This window comes from Centropristis striata, chromosome 8 (genome assembly GCF_030273125.1).
Source record: "Centropristis striata isolate RG_2023a ecotype Rhode Island chromosome 8, C.striata_1.0, whole genome shotgun sequence".
Classification (NCBI taxonomy): Eukaryota; Metazoa; Chordata; class Actinopteri; order Perciformes; family Serranidae; genus Centropristis; species Centropristis striata.
This window is the reverse complement of record NC_081524.1, coordinates 9,984,923-10,008,754: the sequence shown is the minus strand read 5'-3', so window position 1 is coordinate 10,008,754 and position 23,832 is coordinate 9,984,923. Positions and strand designations below refer to the sequence as shown.

Here is a 23,832-nt window from a genome sequence, read left to right as displayed (position 1 = left end):
TACAAAACAACTCAAACACTAATGTAGACATCTGCAAACTAGAACTCCATTTTAAATAAAGTTAGAAAATGAAGTATAAGCATCTAGGGAATCTACCAAAAACTAAGAACAAACAACAAAAAAAATGCTCATATTACTCATATGACATAACTTATGCTTTGATATAAAACACAGCATATTAGTATAGCTACTGTGAACCTACACAGGCCGTAACTTGACACGTATTCAATTCCATCTCATCCAGTGTGCTACCATTTCCATTTGGCAACTGTTCTCATTGGGTGACCTCTGAATTGCTGCGATAAATGTGCATATGTTATTTTAACCGCAATATAATAAACTATTTAGAGGAATGATCCTTTACTGAGACCCCCACCCCTTTGTCCCACCCCTAAATTCCCCCATAACGTGAGAAGAGAAGGTGAGAGCGCAATGTGAGAGGAGAAAATCTTCACATTAAACCCCTCTCCAACATTAGATAGGACTTGGCACAATTAAAATACCCTCTTCTCACCCTATGCGGCTCCTCGTCTCTCATCCCCTCCCTCAAACTCCAATTTCTTTTTTTTATCTTCTTCACTTTCTCCCAGGCTGCTCTCTCTCTCTGCTCGCTGATGAGGAACAGCCTCAGTTCCATATCTTGAGGAAGCTGTCCCAGGATCCTGTGCAACACGCCATCCCATCTGAGGACACTCCGATGCAGCTCACTCTGTTGTCGTGACCAGCCAGCACTCCTGGATGACAGCACAGAAGAAAAAGGGTTATGTAAGCTGACGAAAGTGCCACTAGATATTGGCACTGACATGACTCAGATGCAGAAAACTTCACCTCATATCTGGAGTTTAAAACTGGAGGTTTTAGGTGCTTTAAAGGCATACTATGCAGGATTTTTTCTTTCTGTTTGTAAATGCATCAGTGAAACTTGGCCCCTCCCTTACAGCAAACAAACCCAAGATGCAGACTCGTTTTGGAGCAAGTTTTGTCTGGTTGCTGTTAAGCCTTGCTATATTTGCATTTCTTTAGTGTTGTGTTAATTGTGTTGTTTCATGGTGACACTAGGGATGTCATGAACACGGCAAAATAAAAACAAAAGAGAAAATACAAGCAGAGGTCAGCGTTTCTGCACAGACAGACACCACCACACACTTCTAGTGGGTCATAAGTGATGATTGAGAAGGATTATCTTTGTATGAGTCCGTACATTGTTTTCAACAAGTCCTCTAAACCTTACAACCACGTCGGTTGTTTGTTTTCTACCCTCAAATACAACCCCCAGCAGCGTCGGGGGCAGAAATCCACCCATCCTTGTACGTAAACTTAAAAGCCACATTTTAAGCACATTGTCAACATTGTGAAAGTTGATTTAGACAACAAAACTACTTGCTTCTGGTTAGATTTTTAAAAGAGTAAAATAGATTGACTACCATGGAAAATATACCTATTAGAAGTGAGGTAGTCACATTGGCGACAAAGTGTGATGATGTAGTGACGTTGCTGTGCCTGGAAGTTATGTAACTTCAAATAACAATATGTACTTTTGGTCTCACACGGAGAAGAATGACGGAGTCCTCAGTCAAAATCCTTTGTTTGTTGGACCCACCCACAACAACTCACACATGGCCACCCTAAGTGAGCTTTGTCGCTCTTTAAACTCCATATCCTTGCTTTTGCCTTTACTTTTACACTCACTGAAACGGCACTTCCACCTTGGCGTCCTTCATAATTACTACAGTCACAGGCGGCTGCTAAAGACAAACTAAAATATGGTTCATTCTAAACTGCTGTACAAACGACCTATAGGGTTGTCCAGCATAGTCCATCTTTAAAATCAGTTTCCAAATTCGGATGCTGGTTCTTTATCATCTCTTTTTTCCACCTGTACTCACCCACTCTCTCCGATTTAAGTGCGTCCCAGATGTTGACATTGAAGTCGTCGTAGCCGGCCAGTAGGAGGCGTCCAGACAAGGAGGGGGCCAGGGAGGTCACCCCGCACATGATGCTGGAGTCCTGGTAGGTGATGAGGTCCTGGTCGGCTCGCAGGTCGTACAGCTTACAGGTGGCGTCATCCGAGCCTGTTATCACTGCGTTACCATTAGGGAAGAACTGGAAGAGAGAGATTAGAAACTCCTTTGAGCAAAAAAGAAGAAAGAGGCAGAGCTCTGACACAGACGCGAGGAGGACATCCTCATCATCCTCACCCCAATTGCGTTGATGTCACTCTCGTGGCCTCCAAAGGTCTGTCTGCATTGGGCCTCCCTGATGTCCCACAGCTTGGCCGTGAAGTCACACGCCCCTGAGATGAAAAACTTGAAGTCTGGGGACACAGCCAGGGACATGCAGTCTCCCTGGTGTCCTGCAAAGACGGTCTTTTGGGTCCCTGTCTCAATGTCCCATAGTACGCTAGAAGGTGATACACAAAAGACAAAAGTTATTTTTGTTTTTAGTGGAGACACTATAGGTGAATAAGGTAAAAAATGTAATTATCATGATATCATGAAACTTCCCCAGTTGATAACTTACATTTAGACATGTTTAAATATGCAAATGAGACATTATCTAATGCTCATTTTTGGCGAATTTAGGAGAAATCTACAGATGCAAGCAGGCAAAGTGCAGTAACATAAACACCTAAATCTATATTTTGGATGTTTTCTTTCCACTAGTCTGAAAGAAAATAGACAAACATTTTGAAAATTGACCAGTGCATGGAAAAAAATGTTTTTGCCTGCAGTGTCTCTCTTAATTATACTTTATTCTTACCAAGTGCAGTCTCCAGAGCTGGTGATGATCTCACTGTCACTGAGGAAACGGCAGCAGGACAGGTAGCCTGGGCAACCAAAGAAATACCATGTGAGCAGCCTGAAGACTCAGTGTAAGTAAATAAAAGTTCCAAAAAATTCAGTCAAGTTGAGAGCATCAGTGACTTTAAACTTGTGAAGTCCAGGAGATTTTGGTTCAAAATGTTCAACTCCCTATGCATTCGTTTCTGTCTGTGTTTAGCATCTTTCAGTCTGTCCTTACATCACACGCATGGCTCCTTTTTCTTGACACAAACTTGGTTATCAGTCAGATTTTTCATTTTATTTTAAATAACAAAGTATAAAGCTGCCAGGAACCGAAAAAAATACAAACAAAAGATACAGGTGTCTATGGAAAAGTACCATTTAAAAAAAAAAAACATTAATAGACACAAAAACAGCAGAAAAAATAATAAATAATAAAACTATAAAACAGTCTGTTTGCATGTTAATTAAAAATAGTAATAGTTTTCATTGTAGAAAGAAAATTCACAATTTAAAAATGTCCTAGAAAAATAAATAGCACACTGAAAGCTCCTATGATTGAACTTTCAACTGGCTTTTTGAGCTTGTCTACATATCATATATAAATAAAGTTATTACTGTAAATAAAACATGTGTATTTTCAATAAATAGATGGACTCCAGAGGGTTAAGAGATGTGTCTCGTCCCACCTGTGTGTGCCGCCAGCTCACGCATGACCTTGACGTTTCCGTCTTTTCCCTTGAGGTTGTAGATGGAGCACATGTTGTCCAGACCGCCACAAGCCACGAGGTTCCCCGAAGGTGCATAGGCGCAAGTCATCACCCACGAGGACTTGAGGGGGATGGCATTCACCTGGAGACACACAGGAGACAGGTGGGACTCAAATACACTTCTATCACTGAATCTGAAGGTGAAATGAGGTTTTATGAGGCGTTTAAAAGTGAAGCTGTTTGTGTGTTTGAGGGTGAATGTACTCTGCATGGTTGGTTCCAGTTACTGCTGGCTCAGTTTTAAGTTGGAGAGCACATTTTTGGCTTCATGTGGTGTTCATTTGGCCTCATCTACCATCACTGTAATTATGATACACATCTCATCAACTCTTTCCTACCTTGTTGGTTGTGATGCTGTCCCACACTATGAGTTTTCCATCTTGTGAGGCACTGACACACAGCCTGGAGTGACAATAACAGCAATTTAAAAAACAAGAACAGAGAAAGAATAAAGACATATTATATACAGTACAGGCCAAAAGTTTGGACACACCCATCTCATTCAATGCGTTTTTCTTTATTTTCATGACTATTTACATTGTAGATTCTCACTGAAGGCATCAAAACTATGAATAAACACATATGGAATTATGTACTTAACAAAAAAAGTGTGAAATAACTGAAAACATGTCTTGTATTTTAGATTCCTCAAAGTAGCCACCCTTTGCTTACTAGAATATAAGACATGTTTTCAGTTATTTCACACTTTTTTGTTAAGTACATAATTCCACATGTGTTCATTAATAGTTTTGATGAATTTACAATGTCAATAGTCATGAAAATAAAGGAAAAACATTGAATGAGAAGGTGTGTCCAAACTTTTGGCCTGCACTGTAAGCTAAAATAACAACCACAACAACATCAGGCTTGTTTCTAATAAATCATCCAGTTACAGATCTAATTTCCCAATCAGAATTTATTGGTTCTCCTCACTCTAATTTGGTGCTAAATTAAATCGAAGCCTCTCAGATCCTGGCTGTGAAATTAAACAGCAGGTGCTCTTTCAATTTGTGTACAACATGTTTGGTATTTACGTGGAGTCAGCGCCCCAGTGCATAGCGTAGATCTTGGCAAGGTGACCCCGTAGTGTTTTTCTGGTCTTCAACTGGACACGCCCCACCACGCTGATCCCAGCTGCTGCTTCCTGCAGCGTGGTGTCCTGCACCCCCTTACGAGCTGCCTGGAGAGCAGACACAAAAACACGACAGTAGTCAGGTTACTGCCAGTATTGATCTAAGATGTGTTTATGAATAATTTATAGATACTTGGGGAAGAAATGTCTTCAGGACAAAGTGAAAAACAAAGTCATGTAATGATAGGGCTGGGTCGGAACTTTGATGCTTTTATGGCACAGACTGAATTGCTTCGACTTGAGTATTAAAGAAAATCCTTGTCATTCAATACTTAATTTCAGTACCTAAGTGTCAATGAGCAAATAAGCATGCAGCATGCTTGTACCAAGATCTAATCATTTTGGTGATCTGCTGTTACACATCTTAGAGAAATGCAGGTTTCGTACAAAGCCGAGGCTTGACAATAAATGCATTGCATATCTATAAAAGTACTGAAAAACACAGTAAAGATTTGTACCATAATGCTGAATGTTATAATTTCTTTTAGGATTTTAGAAAATTGGTATCGAAAAAATCATCCAGGAGCCGGTATCAAAGTCAAATTATCAGTATGAACATTTTTAAAGATACCCAGCCCGACATAATGATAAAAAACTCATTAAAGATGATATGGATGGGCCTACTGACAGTGATCTGGTCTTTGAGACTGTCCGCCTCCTTTCTCAATTGCTCCATTTCACCCATGGCGATGGTTGTTAGGCACTGTCACCAATGGAGACAGGGAGAGATGGCAGGAAAGCCGATGATCCTGAAATGAAGAAGAACAAAAAAACAAACATTAAAAGAATTTAGTCACCAAGATATAATCTTAAATATTTGCAATTCAAGCTGCAGCTTTACCTGCACCTACCTGAGCAATTTGTAATTCCTCCCTAGCTTCCGACTCCAAGTAAGTGCTATTTTGCAAGTCAAACTGGCCCTCGTCTAGTTTGCAAACTTTCATAAACAGGCAGGAGCACACCCACACACACACACACACACACACACACACACACACACACACACAGTAACCCACAGAACACACCTACATGTGCATTCATGCACACACACACACACACACACACACACACACACACATACACGCAGACTGCATGAATATTCCAGAGAAACATTAAGAGCGAAAGTGTTTGCTCTTGGGATGATGTGACACCTACATCCTCACCCTGAATGTACACAGAAACCAGTATGTCCTGTAACAATGTCATCAGTGTGTCAGCAGCTCTCAGCCATTCGCCTCTCACTTCTTTTCAGCAAATTCACATTGATGACAGGTGTCATTTAACACTCCACTGAGCTCTCACCTAATGTTGATGATGGCTATTGAATTTGGTAATGTCATGATTAAATGAGCAATGTTTCGCAGCAAACCAATCACCTAATGGACAAACTCATACAGTGTGACAAATGTAATCAAGGCACAAGTGGAAAAGGCAGAGTCACGAAGCTGATTTTACAGAGGCACTAACTTCACGGTAAAGCTGCACAATAACAATTACCAACCTCAACAACGTCATCGTCCTACTCTACACACACAGATATCACAACTTTTCTCTCTTGTGAAGAACAAATTGTCATGATGCTATTTCCTTTTTTTTAAATCTTACCTTGAAAACTGATAGGAGGGAATACCTGCGTTGATCTTATCGTATGTCTCCCTGCAGCAATCTCTCTCTACCTCTCTCTCTCTCTTTCACTATTTGAATGAGTGCCCCTGTCAAAACACATGACCAAGTGGATTTGCCTCTAATTTGTTTGAAGTGAAAAGGAGAGGAAGGGAGTGAAGGAGGGAGTGACTCTGTAAAAGAAAAAGATTTGCTGTAATTGTTTGCCACTGGGCACCATCCTTTACCTATGTGTAATGCTTAAAGTGAATGAAAAGATGGCCTGAAATGTGTTAAAATACAATTACAGTGCTGATTTATAGTAGTGTGGCGCTCCAAACACCTCATCAGAGGCAGCATGGGTGTCCTGACTTAAACGTCTGATTGTCCCTGAAGTTAGTAACAGGGGATTTTAGGCCTTTGTTCCAGATGGTAAATTGCTTCGATAATGAGTGTTGTAATGAATGCTTGAGTGTTTTAGTCGTGCTATTACCCTTTTGCCATTCTGTTCCTGGGACCCTGCCATTGTTCCATGTGATTAAATGACTGCTAGGGCTTGCTGGATGGTGAAGTGCATTAACACAACCCAGAGAGGAGAGGAAGCAGAGGGAGAGGGAGGGGAGGAGGGGGAGGCAAAGGGGGTGGTGGAGGGTAAGAGGCGAGGCAGGAGAGTGAGTTTTAAATCCTACTGGCTGAGATTTTAAAGGGAAGCCTTTTGAATCAAATCTGCTCTCATCCGATTACTGACTGCTCTTTGCATCTGGATAAGAGATGGAGAAAGGGATGGGGGGCAGATAGTGGGATGAGAATGAGGGAGGGGCAGATGGAGAGAGTTGTGAGAATGGGAGACAGTGAAAGATGGCATGTTTTTGGTGTGACTGGCTCTATGAACTTGAGTCCTACCAATGACTCTTTGTATCTTTACCCCAGCTGAGAGCTCCTGACACGTTACAACTGAAAGTCCTGCGTTCTCGCTCCAACAACAAAACAAGATCATGGCTGTTGTTAATTTGATTAAAATGACTGTTTTTGGCCTGTGACTCTTATATATTTTCCGTGTTCCTTCTCCAGCCAATTAACACTAAACTAACTGTGTCTGTGCAGTATGCTGCCACATTGTTGTCTCTACTACTGTCTTACTATTGGCTTTGTTTTTCATGAAACTTAGTAGAAGGTTGTAGCATAAGCCAAAGAAGACCAATTACATTTTGGAGTGAATTCAAATCACAGGATGAATACACAAATTACTTTTCAGTTTTGTTAAAAGTGTGCATGGCCTTGGTGGAGGTCTGTGCCCTCCTAGAGCTCTGTACTATGATAGCTGACTGTTAAGTATCTGCAGATATATCAAGCTGTAATAGAGAATGATGTAAATCAATGAACAGGATTGATTTATGGTAATATTGAATTTTTAAATTATTTTTTTCGTTCAATTTTTGCCAGGAAATCAAGTGAATGTTTTTGCCAAAAACAGACATGCCTATTATTTCATCCAGTTATTTGAAACATTAATATCCAACAATATACACCAATAAGGGTTGGACAATCTATCTATATTGTATCTATATTGAAAAAATATAAGTATTGTCTTTTCCTGGTTCTGCCCGCTTCATCAGTATATTAACATTAGTGATTATTATCATATCGTGATATTTGATTTTCTCTGTATCAACCAGCACCAATAGCAGTATAAAATTACATTTACCATAAAAGAGGATTTTCTTTGCATAAGGCCCAAGCCCAGTCTGAACTAACACACCCTTTCCTCTGCTTTTAGAGTAGAAGACACACAGTTTTTTCATAATAAAATGTTATAAATTTGAATCTAAAGTTCACACAACACACGATACATAGACGATTAACATGGTTTCACCTTGCAGATTATGTCTGACAGAGTTCTGAATCGGACAATAAAAGGAATTCATTTTTTGTCAGATTATCAATCTACGTGACAAAACCAACATTGTATGCTGATCCTGTGTAAATCCCTCTGCTGTCTGTGCCATCAGCACAACATAAAACACATGCAAGTGCATTAAATGTGTCAATATCACTTTTGAATAGCATCTCCATATTATCTGAATTACATTTAAATATATGATGTTGTCAGTGTGTTGCGCCACTTTTAACTCTGCAATATTTATATTAAGCTGTAAGTATATTTATTCACGACAGTCAAAAAAACCTTTCAAGCGTCAAGATTTTGCCAAATAATGAAAACGTATTTGTGATAAATGTCTTATCAGTTTTGAACCCATTTTTCTTCCGACCCTTTGAATGCAGCATGACCCAACTTCACAACTAACAAACATACAGACAGCAACATACAACCATCCACTCACCAATTATAGGAGACTCCTCTCAAGGTGTTTTGGTCGATCTTTAATCACTCTTCCTCCAGCGGTCTCCCTCTGATCGTTGTCATAAGTTCAGTTACTACACTTTCTCCCGCTCATTCACTTTTGGTATCACACACAGAGGGATACTCCTCTGTCACTCACTCTCTCCACTGCTCCTATGAGGAACAGATGAGGATTGGAGGGATGAAGGGAGATCAGTGATGAGGGGATAAACCCTGGGATGGACAGAAAGAGGGGTGGAGGGGTGGGGGGTGGGGGTAAAAAAAGAGACAGAAAGGGAGAAGAGACAGTGGGGGAAACCAAACAAGGTGCAGAGCGTGGTTATGGGGTCACAAGACATAAGCCGGGGTGAATCCGAATCAAAAACTAAGAGATGGAAATCGTGGAGGGGAGGGGGAAAGAAGATAAATAGAGGATCTGGGAACATGGCTTTTTATGGTGCTGAGGTGGACTTTAGAAGATCCATGGCTGGCAGGAGGGTTTGTGTTTTGTAAACCTGAGGTGAAGCTAATTTTAGAACGTTTGTGGGCAGAGATTGGCAGAGCAGAGATCAGACAAGGTACACTGATGATCTCTTTCTGGTTCATTCCTACTATGCAAACAAGCATGAAGACATACACACACAGTGTGCAGGAAATGTGCTACAATCACTAGCTGTTGCATTACAGTAGCTTTCCTCTTTGTACCAAGTGAGTGTGGTTAGCTCAAGTTCTGCTCTTGTGGGACCTTAGTACAAAATAAACTCTTTAACTTACAGGAACCTCTTTTGACTGTTAGAGAGTGTGCAACCCGTCGCTGCTACACATGATCTAACAGGCAAATCACCTGTGTTAGTTATGAAACAGCTCAACTTGTACTCACATGTACCACTTAAGCTCTGTCAGTACTAGGCCGGTCTCAATAATTACGATAGCGACGTATCGTTCGATATATATGAAAGTGGACACATATTCTGGACTCAATATGTTGTCATTTACATGCGTGACTTTTTGTGCTCTGTTGTGTTGTGTTTAAAGTAATGCTGCAAATGTTTGACAGGCATTATGAATTGGCAAAAAAAAAAAAATTCCCAAGCAGCCATTCCAGCTGTTTATATGTTATTTTAACAATAAAATAGTATAATACATAATGATTATCTCATTGCAATGTTTTGTTAACAGAGCCTAAAAGTCTATTTTATTTGTTTTGGTTGTAGATTATTTATTTGTTTTATTTATGTATAATATTTTAATTTTTTGTTTCCACATTTCAATTCCAATGTTTAATAGAGGTTTAAAAATGAATTGCTGTGGAAAAGGATTTACTTATTATGCTCTAATATCATTATAAAACTAAAACAACATCGATACAACGATACTATCGTTTATTGTGATAGTTTCTGGGAAAATGTATCGTCGAAAATGTGTTATCGTGACAGGCCTAGTGAGTACTTCACCTAAAAGGCCTGGAATCAGCTGCTGAGGGGGCATTGAGTAAAAAAAGTTTGTAGAAGAGGCCGTCGGTCTGTGACTGAACTTTTATATTGATCCTTTGACAGTGACTCGGCAGCCATGTTTACTTACTAAGTAAACAAATGTGCATTGTGTCTAGAATACATAGACATCGTTTGCTGTGAACACACGTGGCGAAACAAGCGAACAAGCTTCAAATATATCAATAATGTTCAGAAATGTGTCCAGTCAGCAATAAAAATGATCTAGTCTATTATAAATACTGCATTTATTTATACTGTTATTTCTCATTTAGCATATTGCTGGTATTTGTAGTTCTTTTCAATGCTAGATGCTCTGTAGGAAATTGAGGAAAACACATTGAAATGAAATGAAACAGGGTTGATGCTGGAATGGATTAACCATTAATAGTTTTATTATATTCTTACCACTGTCCAGGATGCTGCTGTAACTTATGGTGACCTTTGACCTCCCTGTAGAAGGAGGCAAAAGTAAAGAAAGTTTCCTCCAAGGATCAAGTCAAACTATTAGTTTCTGTGCTAACCCTAATGTAAAAAAATTCAGATGATTAGACATTTCCCTTGTGATTCTTACACAGTAAAACCTTCTTCACACACACACAATACAAATGGCTTGTGTTGCGTGTGTGTGTATGTTGCCTCGTGGTTAGTCTATGTTTCATTGTGAATAAATTCAACACTGTAGTTTAAAAGTGTTGACTTTTGCTCATTAAAGCACAGTAAGGACAGGAGCAGATGAGCTGACCCTGGATTTAGAGAAATGGAGTTGCGGGCTGAGAGATGGAGCATAAAAATTAGAGAAAAACAAAGCAAGGAGACAAAACTAAAGGAGGGCGCAGACAGAGAGAAACACACACACACACAAGCACACACACAGAATTATTTTTGGTTACTATTTAAAGAACAGTGTTGTCTTGATCTCGCAATAATCTCTACTATGAAACATTTTGCTTTTTTTTTTTAATTCTTTTTTTTACTATTTTTATATTTGTAGCTTGGATTATACCTCACATTGCTTTAGTACTTCTGGGATTTCTAAAGTCTTATGAAGTTTGTACCAACAGTAACATTGTTGCCCTTAAACGACAGTAAAAATGAAAAGAAAAACATGGGTTTATTCTATAATGCTCAGCAAGGGTAAGTGAAGCTTTACCTTGTTTTGAATAAATGGGGTGTAAGTGGGGGGGAGTGGGGAGCGCTGACTGGATTAAATGCCATATCGGTCATCCAACAACAAACAACTATTGTGACATGAATGTAGAATTATGAATTTTAATCCTCCCATTGATTCTCATGTTATGTTTACAACTAAAAACAGTGCTGGAGGAAGTATTCAGGACGTTTACTTCAGTAACAGCACTAATACCCCATTATTAAAATACTCTGTTACAAGTAAAAGTCCTGTTTTTTTAATTTTACTTCAGTAAAAGTATGTGAAAAGATCAGGAAAATGTCCTTACATTATTGAGAGTAAAACTACTCAATACAGAAAAATGTCACCTTTCACTGCTAGACTACTATATATTTATGATATTTATGATAGTGATATATATTATTATTATTATTATTCATACATTAACACAAAAGCAGTATTTTCCTCTTGTAGTTGGTTGATGTGGAGCTTATTTGTCATTTTTTGTACTGAACTGCACCTAATGATTATTTTCATTATGGATTAATCTGCTGATTCCTTTCTTCATTAATCAATTGATTGTTTGGTTTGTAAAAATTCTGAAAAAAGTGAGACAATCTGTCACAGTTACCCTGAGCCAAAGGTGAAACTTTCACAATGTTTGTTTTGCTTTTTAAAAAAAATAAAACCTCTTAACAGCATAATAAGTAGTTAAAATGAGCTATATCTTTACCAATTTTAAACACTACTTTCATAAATGCATTACTACAAATAATCTCAAATATTATGAATATTCACTATCACTCATAAAGTTAGAATAAAATATTTTTTACCTCTTTCCATGAAATGATTGTGACAATGTGATTTATAATTGACAGATAAAGTATACAGTACTGTGCAAAAGTTTTAGGCAGGTGTGAAAAAAATGCTGTAAAATAAGAATGCTTAAAAAAACAGAAAAGTTAATAGTTTATTTTTTTATCAATTAACAAAATGCAGAGTGAGGGAACAAAGGAAAAATCTAAATTATATCAGTATTTGGTGTGACCACCCTTCGCCTTTAAACCAGCATCAATTCTTCTAGGCATTTTTTCCACACCTTCCTTTTGCAAAGTACTCTTATATCTCAAAACTTAATTAATCAATCTCTTCCAAGCATATCACAATGAGAATAAAACCTCAGTTAACAGAGGATTGTGACTGAAAACAAAATATTCCAACTTTATGGGCGACCGTGTACATATAACAATCTGAGCGTGTTCATTTTGCATCATGAGTACTTTGACATTTGATACTTTAAGTTCATCTTTGACGCTGGTATTTTTGTACTTTTACTTCTGTAAGGTTTTGACTGCAGGACTTTTACTTGTAGTGGAGTAATTTCACAGTGTAGAATTAAAACTTTTACTAAAGTAAAGGATCTGAATACTTTCTCCACTACTGTTACTTAGTTGCCTTCCAACATTGTCTAAAAATGATGTAAAGCATCAAACAGGAAGGAGAGAAATCATCAGTAGAGGCCTAATGAGTTGTGACGAGGCCACAGATAGTAGGATAGTTAATGTGTGGACATAAGGGATGAGTGATGTGTCAGCGACTCACTACACACAGCACTCAGTTATAATGACAACAGAAAGCTGTGATTTCAGTTTTTATAACTACGCTGTTAGGCCTTACATAATTTCTGATAATCACATAAAATATGGAAATATGACATCATACAGCTGTAAATTTCACCCTCTTCTGCCAAGTGTGTAATTAGAACAGTAGACGGCCGGGGTGCTTAGTGTGAGGGCATCTAGGATGCATTATATAGACATAACACCTACTTTAGAGGAGATTAATGCAGACTTTTAGGGTGCTGCATGGTTTCAGCGTGTGAGGGAGGGAAAAGGTTAAAACCGAGGCTCCATTAAACAGGCCTGCCGACCCAATTCTGCAGCGGAGGGGGATTATAACACAGGGGGGGAGTGAGAGTGTTAATATGGGCCATAAACAGTACTTGACTCAGTACCTAATGCACTGGAGCAGAGGAGGGGGCTGGAAAGGAGGCACAGGTTGTAACGGGAGGGATAAGATGGAAGCGGGTGGTCGAGTGTCTCTCTGCTGGATGTGAATGATTAAATGATCTCTCGCTGGATTACTATTCCATATTCTAAATGGGAGATTTTTTAAGCTTCATAAACAAATGCACTCATTTATGAGGGATTAACGGTAATCTCTCTATTTCTATCCTTTTTTTTCCTCCCTGTGCACCTCTCTCTCTCTCTCTGTTCCCTTTTTCTGCCTCTTACTGCCTCAAACTGTAGTTTCTGATGTACCGCAGTAATGTGGCTACTTTTACAGTTTCCTTCTGTAGCTGTCTAATCACATGCTTCTACACTTGGACTGAAAAAAACATTAACCCTGTGTTTTTTTAGTTGACAGCCACAGAGGGTGTGAGGTAATTACTTAAGGGGAAACACTACAAGTGAACATGTAACTAATAAATATCACAACAAATATTCCCCAGTTGATTTACTTAGCATGAAAAAATCATTTTTTTGTATTTCGAGTTACCTGAACCTCTACGTCTAACTATGCAAATGATGTGATATCATTATCAATCTAAATGTGTGCTAATTTGCCTACATTTCCAGAGCAGAGATCTGAACTTTGGATAAAGCCAGGTTCAAAATGCTTGTTTCATTTTGTTGAAATATAAGAGTCAAAGGTTTTTACAAAGGGAATTTTGGATGTCTCTAATCACTCCATTAATAAGTAATGTCAAAAAATGATTTCTTTGTCATGTGTTTCGGGTTAAAATGTTCAATATGCTATGAATGATATATGAACCAACCCCTTGTCCTTAGTTGACTGCTTACATTCAGACTTTTTGTTTCCAAGTTTCAAGATTTAAATAAGGCATTATCTAGTGCTAGCTTTTGGGGAATTCAGTAGAAATCTATACACACAAACAGACAAAGTAAGTTGGTAAAATAAACAGCTAAATGGGTATTTCTTAGCCTTTCTCTAACTTTCTGTCATCTCTTTGTCTCTAATAGTCTTTCAGTCTCTCATGTGTTTGGATATGATATGCAGTACCCACGCGGCATTGGTAAAAAGTCACATTTATTTCTTCTTTTATTCTCTTCATTTTTACAGGGAGTGATATCGGTCAGTGAAGCTGCTAAAACAAAATTACAGACTGACGTTAGAGGGAGGAATGGACTGTGTTTCCCTCACTTATCTTCATCATATACAGTATAAATACAGTAACCACAATCAAACAGCTTTAAATAAAAACACACCAAGATGATGAAAGTGACTGTGTGACTGAAAACTGAAAAATCACACGTTTTTATGGTTGGTGTTAATGGTCCTGTTAGGGGATGTTGGATGGGTCTACGAGAGTGGGCGCAGTATGAATATATATTCCAGTTTGGGTGGTTCAGTCTGTCAGGTTTGTTGTGACTCTTACAGCTCATCTTTGGCCCCTGTCACCGTGCCTCTCCCTTTGCTTCTCTCCTTCGGTGCTTGGTTACGAGCGTTCCTGCCGGCCGTGGCGCCGCCCTCTGCCTCCTCCTTGTCCTTCTTCACAACACTCTGTCCATCTGCAGCCCACATGGCCTCGGCCTCCTCTCGCTCCTAAAGAAACAAAAGCATGGATAAACGGATAAAATATTGATTTCTAATGGTCACTATGGCGTGAAAAGCAAGTTTGGAAGTGACTGAATTTTGTATGTGATTTTAGTTAGGAAGTGAGTTATTTCTTCCTTTTTAAAAGTTACATAGGGTCAAGATGAGCTAGACAGTTTGCCGGCATTGAACTGGATAGGCTACTTAACTATTTCAATATTTTTGTTTGGCTTACACCTACAGTGAAAAAATGTCTTTCCCCTCTGGCAGTGAGAGTTACGTATAACAAAAACACTGTCAAGTGCTTATAATACACTCCTGCAGGTGAGCTTTTAGCATCTCCTGCGCCGGCACAGGCACTGCACAAGTATGCTATTTTATAAAAACCAACCTGTCCATGAGCAATAAGTAAGTACTGTGAAATACAGAGAGCTCATTCTGGCAGCAGCCTTGTGTGGCAAGTGCTTGAAAGTATTGGTTCTTTATTTAAATGTAAAAGTCAGCTTTAACTCTAAGAGCCATTCTTCAGAGGTACTCTTGTTGTTTCTGTTTTATGTACAAACATATCATACACCTAAAGGGCACTGTGGTATAATCAGGGGCCGGGCACTGTAAATGCCAATACATGGAAACAACCACAAAATTTGCATCGCACTCCAGCTGGTCTTGCTGGCCAACACTGCTGTCACGACATAAAAACACCCTGCAGGCAGCAGGTCCGACCTGAAGAGGAGGTCACTGCTTGTGTGTTGTCATTATGCTCACCATGTCCCTGTAGAGCTTCTCCTTGGTGAACCAGAGAGCCAGCGCGCACCGCCGCCCACTGGTCACCGCACTAACACCGTGTGGACTTACTGGACCCGAGGAGAAGCCCACCAGTCGACCGCAGCTGGGTTTTACTCGAGCCTGGAGAAAGAGGGAAGAGGCTAAGGGAATAACTCAGGTGGAACATGGGATTAGAGCTGAAAAGTTACTTACTGTTACGGTCTTGGCGTCCCTTTTAGTGAAGAACAACTCTCCTCCATCAAAGTTGTCATTCAGGTAGAGAATGGCACTTTGGGAGAAAATAGGCAATTCAGCCATACAAACAACTATTAGTCTATCAAATAAATTAAATTTGCATTACTATATACACATTAAATAAACATATTTTTAAATGTACCTTAAAATTAAGCATTACTTATATCTCTCTCTTGTTAGCTGCTGATTTTCCCCTGCTTATTCCCTTACTGATTCACATTACTTTTGTGTACCTGAGGTCTCTGTGTAGAAAAGCTGGTGGTTCCTTCCAGCACTGATTGGTCTCCGGTTCAAGGAGACAGTTGTCAACATGGACAGGGTGAGACAGGTCCAGCCTGCCCTCCTGGTCACCTACGGACGTGAAAATAATCAAGCAAAACAATGTTAATTCCCAAAAATACACATTCGGCCTTAATTACTTCCTTTTATGTCCTTACAGGACAAACATTTCTGTCAATTGTCTGTTATTATGATTCCCGTCCCTCCTGCTTGAATTAACTTTTTTCCTGTCCCCTCCCACAGGAATGCTGTGACCCACAAGATTCCTGCAAAAATGTCAGCCTCAACTGATCTACTGCCAAATATTCATTCAGTTTTTTAAATTGTAACCTTGTCACCCTTTAAAAGCTAGTTTGAATAACAAAATATAAAAAGGTTTGGAATAATGCCACAGCGGTAATAAAAAATAACAGAAAAATTTAATGATCTCATATATACTCAATGTGAAGGGTAATTTTCTTTCCTTTTTTTCTGGCATAACATTGATATTGGCATATTTTCCCCCTATAATACAGCAGAAATAACCCCATTGGAAACCATGAAAGGAGTATATATTTGCCCCATTGGACAAACATGAGAAAATAGCTGGTGGGAAATAGTAAAAGTATAATTTTGAAGCCAGGGCTCTGGACTGAAAGCCTGATATAATAGAATGCATGATTCGATGCTATAATGGCCTTAGGATATAAAATAGTGGTTTTAATTAGTTTCAATGGGAACATTTGTATCTTTAAATGCCTGAGTATCTCTATTTTGTCTACAGCTGATGTTTATAATTTAAAAAACAAAACAAAACAACCACCCCCTTCACCAAATTGACAAAATTATAAAAAATATAATTATAAAAATTTAAACTGAAGCAGTCAAAAATGCCCCCAGTGAGGCATAAGAGTTAAGTTAAAGTCTGTAAAAACACATGGCAGCCTTATTATATTTCCTTCAGCAAGTCATAATGATCTCCCTCAGCAGCGATGTGGGTAATGTTGATATTACCTGCGACAGCACTGCGACAGACCAGGTGTGTGAAAGAGGTGAAGAGTCCTGAGGGGCTCCTGAAGTACGAGTGCAGCAGGACTCTCACTCTCTCGCCCAGCTCGTGTAACAGCCGGGCATCTGATTGGTTCACCATGCCATCCTGAGCCAACTGAGAGAGAAGTTGAGATAACGTTTCAGAAAAAAATAATTGCTTGGTTCTTTAATTAATTCACATTTGGTTCATGAATTTTAAGTAGTTTAGTTTCCAAGTTCCGCCAAAACACATCATGTTTCTGCTTCCATTATCTTCTGTTCAACCACCTTTACAGCCCTGAGGACAGTCAGGCCCTCAAACGTCTCATGAGGTGTGTGCGGAGACCGTCGTCCCCGATAACCATCTCCAGCAGATGCGGCAGCCTATCAGAGATGAGATTAATTGTGATGTGTGATAGTTCCTGTTTCTATTAAAGAAGGCCTGACACTTTAACAATCTGACTTACTGTTGCTAACTGCAGTATTCTCTCACACTCCTTCTCGGTCATGACTCCGTCAAGGACGACCCGATTGGTCCCGTTCATAACCTCGTCATCCATGGTGATGGTCACACCCTTCTGAAGGACTGGGCCACCTGGGGAGAGGAAAAGATTAGAAAGGGTAAGAGAGAAAATTAATTGTTACCTGTTATAGAGTGAAAGAAGAGCTGATAACTCACCTGAAAAAAATCCACTGTCATCGACCTGCTCCTCCTTCTGCTGCTCTCCCTCTTTTATTTTCTCATTTATTTTCTCTTTTTCAGTTCTGAAAGTGAAACATGACTCAGTTTACTTCACACGCACTTTTACTAAAGCTTTTACTAAATCTTCACACTGAGAAGATTTCCTTCTGTCATTCTCACCTCCATGTTTCCCTGAGTGATTCAGGTACAACATCTTCTGGAGTCCAAAGATCCTGAATGGAAAACCATCATTACATTTGTCAATGTCATTTTTGGATTAGAAAAGCATATGTTTGCCTCAGTACTTACTGGGTCTGTGAAACTGAAGTCAAGGCTCTCCATACCAAAATACAGCAGCTTCTTCTCCTCCAAAGAGCGACTAATGTATCTCACAATCTCCTGTGTGACAAACACACACCAATATGTAGTCAGCAGCAACAAAAGTAATGACATGAAATAGATATTTCAAGTCTGTATACAGGGAATCAAATGTGAAAGGAACTTAGATTCTGACCACAATGGTGGTGATTTTAGTCTCAAAGTGGTACCTGAGCAGGCTGTGTGCCCTGTGACTCTGTGTCTCCTCCTAGTGTCTGATGGTAGAGCTGCAGGTTGTCTAAGGAGTCCTTGTCAGAGGGGTAAAACAGGAGAAGAGAGCGAAGCGTCTGCACTGCTCCACTAATATCGTCAGCTGTGCAGTAACAGGAATGCAAAATAATGAGAAATAAAGTAAATCTTTACTGGTGAAAACATTATTTTTCATGTACTTGTCAATTTTGAGATTTTGGGCTATTTTGCTTTCATAGCATGTCCTCTTTCTACTGAAGAGAAAACATCAAAATTACACAATAAGCATTTATGTTATTACAATATTATAGTCTATTTGTGTCTGTAGATTTCTTTTAAACTCGCAAAAAGATTGCATTAGATAACACCTCACTTGCATATTTAATATTTAATAATATAACATTTTAGAAAACTTGCAGAGTTTGTGGAGGACTTGGGTGCAAAAATTCGGTGAGCCAAATGTTATGTTTTTCAACTAAAAGTATGCAATTTCACATCATTTGGGACCATTATTATAACAATATATGTGTTCACAAATTTCGAAAAACCTTGATAATAAATAAACAATACATAATAAGCTCCAATTCTCTGAAAAGAACAGTGTTTTATAGAGCGAGTAATATATGGAATGATTTACCACTTAATATCCGTCAAGAAAAAAGCAAAATATCCTTCAAAAAGAAATTAAAGATGTACTTTGTCAGTGGTTAATGTTAGGTGTTGGGCTTATTATATTTTTTTGGGGGGTTTATTTAAATTTTTTTCGTTTATTTTGGTTGAAAGGACGCTACTCTTTATAGAAGCGATGTTTGCCTGGATTCATGATGTCCAGGATTACAATCAATGATACTGGTTAAAGCTGTATTGGTTTTTTTTTCTTTTTGTATTTTATTTGTTTTCTGATCAAATGCATTTGACCAATTACTCCTAAACATTTAATCCAAATGGCTATAATTCAATGGTTTGATTCTACAAACTGTCTTTTAAATTTGTGCTGCATTTTGTAATGAACTTTTGTGCTGCACTTTTCTAATGTATTTTGGAATGTATTTTTACTGTTAAAGTTGTTGTAGGACTGTTGAGTATTACTTGTTGGAATGTGGACCCCAGGAAGACTAGCGAACTGCCACGTCACAAGCTAATGGGGATCCTTTAATAAAAACAAGACAAAACTCGCTAAAGAAGTCCACTGGGGACCAATTGTGAGCATCCATTGTGATATATTTTTGTCAAAATGTTTACTATAATCACCTGCATTGTTTCCCTAAAGGACTTAAAAGTAAAAGTCACAGTTTGACCTTTAAACCCTGACCTTTAAACTGTGCAATATGCAGATGCTCCAGCTGTGTGGGCAGGAAGTCCTCCTGAGCAGAAATCCTCCCAGGTCTGGTGGCGATCTGAGTCACACAGGACTGCCGGCACGAGAGCAGTGAGAGGGAAAGAGCTAGATGGAAAAGAAATACGGTCACAACGAGTCCTTTCCATTCATTTTCTGCAGAAAAGTCAAGCCTCAGTCTAGACTTTTACCTGCAGCCTTCTCGTACACGCCGTCAGCACTATCCACTCCCCTGTTCTCTGGCAGCCGCTGGGAGGCCACCTCACACTGCACCCTGCACTCGTCTGTCTGCCGCAGTGTTTCATTCACACACGCTTTCCATTTCGCTGCTGCTTGCACCCAGTCAGAGGAGGCCTCATGCTGAACTGCAGAGTCATAAAAGACCTGCATTTGATGACACGTAGAGAGAGAATGATATAGTTAGATTAAAGAAGATGCTGCTTTTGTTATAATAAAACAAAAGCACAAACTTAGACTAGCTCTGATCCTTAAAAAAAGGGTTAGACATGCCTTTACATGAACCATTTAAGCGTATTTCACACAAGCCTAATCATGTTGTAACAAGCGTTTCTGAATAGATAAAATAAGTTGCTCAGGCAGAGGACATCAGTCAGTAAAAACAGGGTTGGATTATATGGTTGGAAAAGAGAAAGTGCAGGTGAGAGAGAGGAATTCTGTCCCTCAGGCACTCACTGTCTTTCCACATCTCCAGAATATTTCTCTGCAACAGAGAAGGCTGTCTCATCCCTCCTACTGATGTGGACCTGATAGATCTGGCTTGTTTACCCAAATAAAATGATGTACTTGGAAGGATAACATTCTAAGCCTATAGAAAGTAATGCAGAAATTAATTTCCAAAAACAATGGTGAACAAATAGTAGTTTTATTATAAAGGCAGCTATAGTCGATCTATGCACTCTGATAATTAATCAACCAATAAGTGAAAAGTTGACCCCATGACACACACCCTTTTTTGCGTAAATGTAGAAAGAATGCAAAATCTCACTTTGCAAAAAATGCAAAGAGAGAATAATACAGACTCACTTAATACATAAATAAATAAAGTTTAAAAAATCAATAAATGCAAAAATATATTGATAAATTAAAGAAGGAATATCAATAAAGAATGAATATAAAAATAAATGAATAAAAGGAAAAATTAAATAGGAAAGTAAATAAATAAATAAGGTAATTGATACAAAGGTGGAAAAAATAAAAGCAAATTAAAACAGAAATATTATTTTATATAATTTTTGTGTATGTTTAATTGCATGTTAATGCATTTAGTGAGTCATTTATTTATTTTGATTTTGGAAGCTTCCATCCTCCGTAGTCTATAAAAAACTGAACTTTGTCTTCCCTTATATGAACAGGAAAATCAGTGTAGTGTAGGAACATTACATCACCTCCAAGTATGGAAACAAAAAAATAAAAATGTTGATGTTACTTAAATACAAACTGCAACTCTATTCCCCTCTCCTTTACAAAAACATCACCCCGGCCTCCTCACCCAGTGTTTCTCATTTTCAAGCTCTCTGTCCTGGAAAGCCTCCGCAGTCACTCCTTCCATCCGTCTGTACTTCTCGATGTTGTTCCTCATCTCCAGGTGACTGGGGTTGGCCACAAAGTAGGTATGAGCTGCTGATGCTGCCTTCTGCAACTTTTCCAACTGATGTGCAGGAAGAGGAGAGATAATTACAAATAGTCGTACATCATCGGATCTTTATGGCTGCCTGAAGGAGAGCTTACCTTGTAGTACGTGACCTGCAGGAAGTTGTAAGGGTTACGAGTGCTGAATTCATATTCTATGTCTGAAGAAACAGGGAGTTGCCCTGCAGGTGTAACAGAGCGTCCAATGCAGAACTTCAAACATTCAGCTCTCTGCTGCATCCAGTCCATGGTCCAGAGGTCCCACATTCTCCCCTCTGCAGAGTCTAATAATACAGAAAACAGGATAATTTTTGGGACTGCAAAATACCACTGAACATTGTCTGCCCTGTAAACAAACAATAATAAAGTCTAAACACAATAAACATAGTATAGATGGAGCCTATTCTGTTTGAAAGCTACAAATTATACACTGGTAGAGACTTGAATTGATACATTAAAAATATGGTTTTAAAAGTAATCAACCTAATTTGTATTAATGTTTTTCTACTCCTGTATGATTTTGCAATGCACTTGTCATGGAAGCTACCAATGACCAGTGATCTAGTTTCTCCCCAGCAATTATCTATAATCCAAAGCTGTTTTCCTAAATGCTAATGACAACTAAAGGAAAAAAGCTAAATGTTTTACCTTGAAGCAAAACAGTTGTAATATTTTTTCCCCTATATATTCAATAAATGTATGCATTGCATATATTAGTGGTTCCCAACAGCCCCAAGATGATTAAAGAGAAAAACAGTATTGAGAAACAATTGCTCTGCCTTTAGGCCTCAGAAACATCTTCATAGGAGAGAATCAAATGCAATCTGAGGGGGGAAAAATCCCTTTTTGTTTGAGCTGCTGTGCTGTCAACTGGTGTAAACACTAAGACCATAATTTAAAGAAGTCACAAGTAAACAACACTTCATTTAAAGGAGCCACAACCCAGAAAGTTTTGGGACCACAGTCATAGATCATGGTAAGGTAACTGAAGTGAAGCTTTACATTTAATTAGCATCTTCCTGACTGTGTTGTATCATTTAAACAGTGGTGGAGGAAGTACTCAGATCTCTTGCTTTAGTAAAAGTAGCAATGCCACAATGCAGGAATACTATGTTACAAGTAAAAGTCATGCATTCAAAGCTTTCGTTACATAAAAGTACAAAAGTTTAAGCATCAACCTTTACTTAAATTACTAAAACTAAAAGTACTCATTATGCATGATTCCTCGTGTGAGTATAAGGTCTATAATATGATGCATGAATGTGTAAACAACACTTATGATGCAGCTGGTGAAGGTGGGCCTAATACAATCTTATATTTATATTCAATACATCACAATACATTAGTTGATTTATATTTTGTATTAATAATCTGAAACTGCAAAGTAGAAGCTAATGTCAAATAAATTTAATGGAGTAAAAAGTAGAATATTAGCTTGCAAAATGCAGTGGAGTAGAATTATAAAATAGCATCAAATTGAAATATTAGTATATAAGTAAGTAATATAAGTAAACTAGAAGATCCTGAAAATTGTACTTAAGAAGCTTGCAGTTGACCTACTTGAGTAAATGTACTTAGCTATAGTTACATTCCACCACTGCATTTAAATGTGAATTAAATGAATATATTATCACTGTCGATTAAGGATATATCATCAATCAATCAATCAATCAATCAATCAATCAATCAGACTTTACTTGTATAGCACTTTTAATACAAGAGACATGCACAAAAAGTGCTTTACATAAAAAAGGAGAACGTAATATTATTATTATTATTAACAACAACAACAAAACATAGACACAGAAGATGTTACAACACTAAGATTGTTTGTTGTTTGTTTCTGATAAGTTTGCTCTTAGAAATATGAACGGTCTCTGATATAAGTACTGAACAAGACCATAATGACAAATTGGCCCACTGCTGACTCTGCAGACTGTAAGAATACACTATACTCTCACTAAACAAATTAAAACATTTATATATTGCATATTGAATACATTGTAACTTACCCAGTGCGTTGAATGACTCTCTCCCAGCTGCCACACAGTCATCATGACACTGCCTGCGGACCCTGTGCAGTGACTCCTTGGTCAGGATCGCTTTCTCCAGCAGCTCCGCAGCCTTCACCCACTCCCCACCGAAGTACGAGCGGACTCCGCTGTAGTACAACAAATCATACGGCTGCAGCAGTGACACAGCTTTAGAGCTGGAGCCCGGGACTGCTGTGATAAGATTAAGAAACGCTATAATGACTAAATGAAACGCCACGTATACAGAGGAATTAAAGGAGTGCAGCGCCATGGTCCCAGAAACAAATCCCTGCGGAGGAGACGGAGTTGGGAGAGGAGGAGGAGGAGGAGGAGGAGGGACTAGAGAGATATTTGGGGAGTGAAGGAGAGCGCAACCCACAAAGTTTCCT

General features: G+C 38.6%; 2 protein-coding genes across 2 annotated transcripts; both read right to left on the bottom strand.

The window, feature by feature from the left end:
* Positions 1 to 423: 423 nt before the first annotated feature.
* gnb3a (guanine nucleotide binding protein (G protein), beta polypeptide 3a) lies at positions 424 to 8,731 on the bottom strand. Its single transcript, XM_059339602.1, has 9 exons — positions 8,630 to 8,731; positions 5,314 to 5,434; positions 4,588 to 4,733; positions 3,892 to 3,955; positions 3,473 to 3,635; positions 2,761 to 2,827; positions 2,199 to 2,400; positions 1,887 to 2,103; positions 424 to 734 (listed from the first exon to the last, which is right to left on the bottom strand). The coding sequence occupies exons 2-9, from the start codon at positions 5,368 to 5,370 to the stop codon at positions 628 to 630; spliced, it is 1,023 nt and encodes a 340-aa protein (XP_059195585.1). The 5' UTR covers positions 5,371 to 5,434; positions 8,630 to 8,731; the 3' UTR covers positions 424 to 627.
* A 5,613-nt stretch (positions 8,732 to 14,344) lies between these two features.
* Positions 14,345 to 23,768, bottom strand: p3h3 (prolyl 3-hydroxylase 3). The gene is made up of 16 exons (XM_059339152.1): positions 23,423 to 23,768; positions 21,510 to 21,694; positions 21,271 to 21,429; positions 19,952 to 20,144; positions 19,737 to 19,868; positions 18,406 to 18,548; positions 18,167 to 18,256; positions 18,038 to 18,090; positions 17,855 to 17,940; positions 17,643 to 17,770; positions 17,464 to 17,559; positions 17,161 to 17,311; positions 16,122 to 16,239; positions 15,847 to 15,922; positions 15,634 to 15,774; positions 14,345 to 14,877 (listed from the first exon to the last, which is right to left on the bottom strand). Exons 1-16 carry the CDS (start codon positions 23,712 to 23,714, stop codon positions 14,707 to 14,709), a joined length of 2,214 nt encoding a protein of 737 aa, XP_059195135.1. The 5' UTR covers positions 23,715 to 23,768; the 3' UTR covers positions 14,345 to 14,706.
* Positions 23,769 to 23,832: the final 64 nt, after the last annotated feature.

Excerpts from the sequence above, each read along its gene's own strand:
- gnb3a (XM_059339602.1), bottom strand. The coding sequence starts at position 5,370 with ATGGGTGAAATGGAGCAATTGAGAAAGGAGGCGGACAGTCTCAAAGAC. Across the intron at positions 4,734-5,313 it reads GTCTCAAAGACCAGATCACT|GCAGCTCGTAAGGGGGTGCA; the intron begins GTCAGTAGGCCC and ends TCTGCTCTCCAG. Across the intron at positions 735-1,886 it reads ACTTAAATCGGAGAGAGTGG|GAGTGCTGGCTGGTCACGAC; the intron begins GTGAGTACAGGT and ends GCTGTCATCCAG.
- p3h3 (XM_059339152.1), bottom strand. The coding sequence starts at position 23,714 with ATGGCGCTGCACTCCTTTAATTCCTCTGTATACGTGGCGTTTCATTTA. Across the intron at positions 16,240-17,160 it reads CTGTCGCAGTGCTGTCGCAG|GTGACCAGGAGGGCAGGCTG; the intron begins GTAATATCAACA and ends TCACGTCCGTAG. Across the intron at positions 15,923-16,121 it reads TTTCTACACAGAGACCTCAG|TGCCATTCTCTACCTGAATG; the intron begins GTACACAAAAGT and ends TTTCTCCCAAAG.